The 5762-nt window shown below is 41.9% G+C and overlaps 1 protein-coding gene across 1 annotated transcript; it reads left to right on the top strand.

The window, feature by feature from the left end:
* Nucleotides 1-2453: 2453 nt before the first annotated feature.
* Nucleotides 2454-5430, top strand: AUR3 (ataurora3). The gene is made up of 6 exons (XM_068489210.2): nt 2454-2675; nt 2776-3018; nt 3153-3248; nt 4512-4726; nt 4816-4888; nt 5013-5430. Exons 1-6 carry the CDS (start codon nt 2550-2552, stop codon nt 5109-5111), a joined length of 852 nt encoding a protein of 283 aa, XP_068345311.1. The 5' UTR covers nt 2454-2549; the 3' UTR covers nt 5112-5430.
* Nucleotides 5431-5762: the final 332 nt, after the last annotated feature.

Raw genomic sequence — 5762 nt, 5'->3', positions numbered from 1 at the left:
TAAATGCGAAACAACTATAAAAACGTAAATTTTAAAGCACATAACCAACTTCTCGTAATAACTTCTCATACATTGCTCAAATTGGACAAATGAATATACCAACGTGCTCTACACAACCTCAGGAACACATCCAAATTTTTAGAAAAAATTTTCACCGCCGCACGCGCCCCCACGTGCCGGCCAAGGCACGGCCACATGCGCTAGCCACGCGCACGTGCGCTGACGGCGTCAACTGACGCCGTTAGGAATATTCCGTCAGTTTTGACAGATTCTGTTAACGGCGTCAGGAATATTTCGTCAGACTTGACGGAATATTCCGTCTCCTTCTCCGGCGAGACTCCGGCGCCGTCGCAGGCGCCGGAAAACTGGAAAAATTTCAAACGTTGATATCTCGTTCGTTTTTCACCCAAATTTGACAAAATTACTACCAATTTGAAGCTTAGACCTAGGAGAACACAAATATACCACTTTTAAGGGTTAAAAACCACGAGATCTCACCTGTCACCACACTCTGATTCCGGCCAACCTCGAATACGGCGATCCCGACGTCCAATTCCTTCAAACGAACTACTCCGAGACTCCTTGGGACTCCACCAAGCTACCTACGAGCTTCAAATTTCCTAAAACGTGAGAAATTACGTTTGCATGAATAGTACCCCAAATCGGACTTCGTGAAATCGACGTGAAAACGGTGGTTTTCTTACCTGAAAATGGTACAGCTGCACTCATCCCAACCTCACGAGCTCGAATATAGGTTTAGTTCCTTCGATCTGCTGGTGTTTAGTGTGCTTGGGTGTGTGTCTGTACGTTTTCAAGGGAAATGGGATGGAAAGGGGACTCGGGACAATCACAGGGAAAAGGGACAGAGGGTTAGGGAGAGTGACAGTGTGAGTGTGTGGCCCAACACATGCCAACACCACACAAAACAACCAATAACGTAAAGGGAACGAACTAGAAGTAAAAGTGTCTTTTCACACGTACGTTTTTGATATTTTCGGGACGGGCTGTCACACCTACTTACATTATAATTATGTTGTTTGTATTATTTATTTGTTACTTATTTTCATTATAATTATTTCTTCTCCCGCATTGTGTAGGATGTGACATCTCACATCGCCTAGAGGAGTGATCCTTATATGTATATTCTCATCCCTACCTAGCACGAGGCCTTTTGTGAGCTCACTGGCTTCGGGTTTCGTAGGAACTCCGAAGTTAAGCGAGAAGGAGGCTTAAGCAATCCCATGATGGATGACCCACTGGGAAGTTGCTCGTGAGTTCCCAAAAACAAAACCGTGAGGGAATGGTAAGCCCAAAGCGGACAATATCGTGCTACGGTGGTGGAGCGGGCCCGGGAAGTGATCCGCCCCGGGCCGGGATGTGACAATTTGGTATCAGAGCCTAGCCCTGGTCGCGAGTGTGCCGACGAGGACGTCGGGCCCCTAAGGGGGGTGGATTGTAACATCCCACATCGCCCAGGGGAGTGATCCTTAAATGTATATTCCAATCCCTACCTAGCACGAGGCCTTTTGGGAGCTCACTGGCTTCGGGTTCCGTAGGAACTCTGAAGTTAAGCGAGTAGCGCGCGAGAGCAATCCCAGGATGGGTGACCCATCGGGAAGTTCTCGTGTGAGTTCCCAGAAACAAAACCGTGAGGGCGTGGTCGGGGCCCAAAGCGGACAATATCGTGCTACAGTGGTGGAGCGAGCCCGGGATGTGGTGGGGGCTCGGGCCGGGATGTGACATAGGAACTGCAAGCACAAGCTTGGTACGCTGTCAAAACCAAAAGCAAAAATAAATCATTCAACCGGTGGGAATGTTGGAATATTGTCAAAGATTGTCCTAAATTTAGAGTTGTGCCAGTCGGTCCAGAAGTGCACATGAGCAGCACCCCTCTACACTCTACACCCGATAATGATTAAAAATCTTATCCGAAATTACAAATAAAATTATTTTGTATTATTTAATAATACTTCGGATAATGACACGTAACGCAACGAGAACGATTAAAAATCTTATCCAATATTACAATTAAATTTATTTTGTATTATGTTATAAATAAATAAAATACTAATATTTTATTGCCTATTGCCAGGCTATTGAAGTGTAACGGTGGAGATGCAAATGCTATTGTCAGGGCTATTACTATTTATTAAGGGCAATTACTGTTCATTAGGTGGATTGAATAGTGCATAGCCTGGGGGGGGAGGGCTCCAACGCTGTAGTTGCTCACACACACGCACACATTATTTTGTTTTTTTTTGTTTTTTGTTTTTTTGTTTTTTTTTTGTATTTTTCGTGAAAGTACACACATTATTTTGTTAAGTTTAGCAATATCCATGAACTTTTTGATACTATGCTACTTTAGCAAGGACCCACCTGAGCAGACCAAAGAATCGACCAAAACGATGCGCCTCAGTAGTGGCGGTAAAAGGAAAATTCAAAAAATCCATATACTGGTCCGGTATTTCTCTCTGGCCTTTCAATTCCCAGAAGCTCTCCCTCTAGAAAGAAAAATCCCAGAATTTCATTCCGGAAAAACCCACAGGAAAATGGAATCAAAAGCCCAGAAACCGCAAGAATCCTCGAAGAAAGATTGGTCCTTGCGAGACTTCGAGATCGGAAAACCCCTCGGAAAGGGGAAATTCGGCCGAGTCTACGTCGCCCGAGAAGCCAAGGTATCTGAATTTCTCCTCAATCGAAATCCAAAAACCTCGAATCCGAATCCATCGATTAATTTGATTTCTGGGGAAATTTGGGTTTTTTTTTGTTGGGCAGAGCAAGTACGTAGTGGCATTGAAGGTAATATTCAAGGAGCAGATCGAGAAGTACAAGATTCAGCACCAGCTGAGGAGGGAGATGGAGATCCAGACCAGCCTCCGCCACCCCAACATCCTCCGCCTTTACGGCTGGTTCCACGATGACGACCGCATCTTCTTGATCCTCGAGTACGCTCACGGCGGAGAGCTCTACGGACTTCTCAGGAAAACTGCCTACCTTTCGGAGAAACAGGCCGCCACTGTATGTATCCCCGTCTCTCTCTCTCTCTCTCTCTCTCTCTCTCTCTCTCTCTCTCTCTCTCTCTCTCTCTCTCTTAAATTCTCTCTCTGGTGTGTGTGGTTTGGAAATTAATGGGGTTTCGTGTGATTGTTTAGTATATTTTGAGCTTGACTGAAGCGTTGGCGTATTGTCACGAAAAGCATGTGATTCATAGGGACATCAAGCCTGAAAATTTGCTATTGGACCATGAGGTATGAATGTTTTGCTACTTCTTCTCCCTACCATAAATCTGCCATTCTTGTTTTGCTCCGGTTTTCAGTATCTGGGTCATCTTAGAAGTTGGAAATAGAGATGAGAAATGTGGCTCTTAATCTTTTATTTCTGCCCAAAATTTATCCCACAACGCTCATCAGTCAATTAATGTTGTACATATTCTAGTTCCACATTGTAACAATGACTATAATTTCACTTTTTCTGTGTTGAAATTGTTGGTATATGGTCCAGCCCATGATGAATGTTCTTGATTATTCTAGAAAGCAAGCGAGGTGACTGGAGCATGCTAGACAATTCTAGCATGTGTTAAGTCGGTTCCCATGAAAGAGCATGCATGTGCTAGTTACTTCTAGCAAAGTTTAAGTCTGGTGGTGCGTGTATATTCTAGAAAATTCTAGCATGCAAAGTAGGATGGCTAGTCTAGAATTTTCTAAGCTAGAGATTTGTAGAATATACTAGAAACTAGAAACTAGTTCTAGTTTGTAGAAGGAACTAGAAACTAGTTCTAGTTTGTAGAAGGAACTAGAAACTAGTAGAAATAACCAATCAAGAAAGAAGAGAGTAGAAAAGGATCAAGTCCAAAGCTAGAGTTCCACTCCAAGAGTTAGAGTGAGAGTGTTCCACTACACATTGTGTGAGTGAAGTTCAGAATGATAGAAAGTGTGTGTTATACTTTCGTGTATCCATCAAGCCTTGTCTTTGGCTTGGTAAGACTACTCTTGTTTTATTGATCCTTGTTTCGTGGACGTAGGCATAAATTGCCGAACCACATAAATTCTTGGTGTCCATTTTCTAATTTACTTTGTGCATTCTCTATCTTGTAGTACCGACATTCCTAACAGAAATTTCGTTTTTGGTTTCCAATTAGTGACAGTAGCAACATCTTCAATTATTCTGTATTTGTATGATTTTCTTTCAATTTTATAGAGCCTTTACATCTTTTAAGACCAATACTTCTAATGCCATTAAAGCAGGTCAGTAATTTTGGTTTTGGGGTTAGCTTTAGTAGATGTGATTTTCCTCATGCAATTTTAGGAGAATCTGAAACCAAGGTTGGTTTTCCAGTATATGAACAGGGGCTTCTTATTGCTGTCATTGTTTGTCCCTTTCGGTTTTTGAACAAAACTGTGCCTGTTAGTGATTCCAAATTGCACAGCTATGTGAATTCTTTTCTGGGGTCGGTATCTTTGAACAAGCTGAGGACGTATTTTGATGAATTGATTATGAAATTATTCTTGTAGGGTCGATTGAAAATTGCAGACTTTGGATGGTCTGTACAGTCAAGAAGCAAGAGGCATACCATGTGTGGAACTCTAGATTATTTAGCACCAGAAATGGTGGAGAACAAAGCTCATGATTATGCTGTTGATAACTGGACCTTAGGCGTTCTTTGCTATGAGTTCCTCTTTGGTATTCCTCCCTTTGAGGCCGAAAGTCAAAAGGATACATTCAAAAGGTATCAATAAGTTTTCTGTCTTCCTCAATCAATGTGGTTTCCTGACATGAACCGAAACATAATTGGATAACAAGTTGATATTGGAGCAGGATAATGAAGGTTGACCTAAGCTTCCCAGCTGAACCTCAAGTTTCCGCGGAGGCTAAACATCTCATTACCAGGGTAAGTTTTTCGATGGTTATGTTCTTAGTGATAGGTGGGGGTAAATATAAACCTCTAGCAGTAGTTTTCGGTATCAGTATCCGTCCATTGCCTTCCTTCCTGAAATAAGTCGACCTTTTTGCAGCTTCTCGTCAAGGACTCCTCAAAGAGGCTGTCTCTTCAAAAGATCATGGAACACCCTTGGATAATCAAGAACGCAGATCCCTCCGGCATTTGCAAATAGCTTGCGTTTCTTGCTTTCGTCATGCTCTAACCATGGATGTGAGCGCAGCTGAATTTTGTAAATTTCGGTCAGAATCTCATCAGACAAGAGGCGATATATTTCTCTAATATATGCTAAGGAAGTCTTGTATCTTGTAAACATTGATCACATCAGTTGCTGGCTGAGTATGCTTTAATATACTTCTCAATTTTCACTGTTCCCAGTAAATAGTAAACATATATCTAAAGGTTTTGTGACTGTTCTGGTTTGTGTAAATTACAGATTGCATTAGTTGTTGAACTAATTAATAAATAACCGAAACCATTTTGTAAGAGGATTATCGCTCATGTGGTAAAAAGCATTTACTTTTGCATTTGAGGTGTTGGTCACGACTCGTGAATCGTGATTATAAGGATGTAGAGGATTTTAAAGAAATATTGTTTGTTACTATTTTAGCAACCACCCGCACAAAAATTTCTGAGTGACCTCTCTCCAGTGTATTTATGTTGCATTGTCCCATTTCTCATGACCCCTCACTTGAATTTTGAAAGCCTCTCTTGCTCATCACATGTCTGGACTTTTGTTTGGTTCCCAATTTTAATTTTTTAAGCATAACATTTATGTATGTATGTGTGCGCGCGCGCTGTGAATAATCCCACCAGTTTAGACTAA

Source organism: Pyrus communis, chromosome 2 (assembly GCF_041283825.1).
Source record: "Pyrus communis isolate YQ-2024b chromosome 2, ASM4128382v1, whole genome shotgun sequence".
Lineage (NCBI taxonomy): Eukaryota > Viridiplantae > Streptophyta > Magnoliopsida > Rosales > Rosaceae > Pyrus > Pyrus communis.
This window is presented reverse-complemented; position numbering and strand designations above follow the sequence as displayed.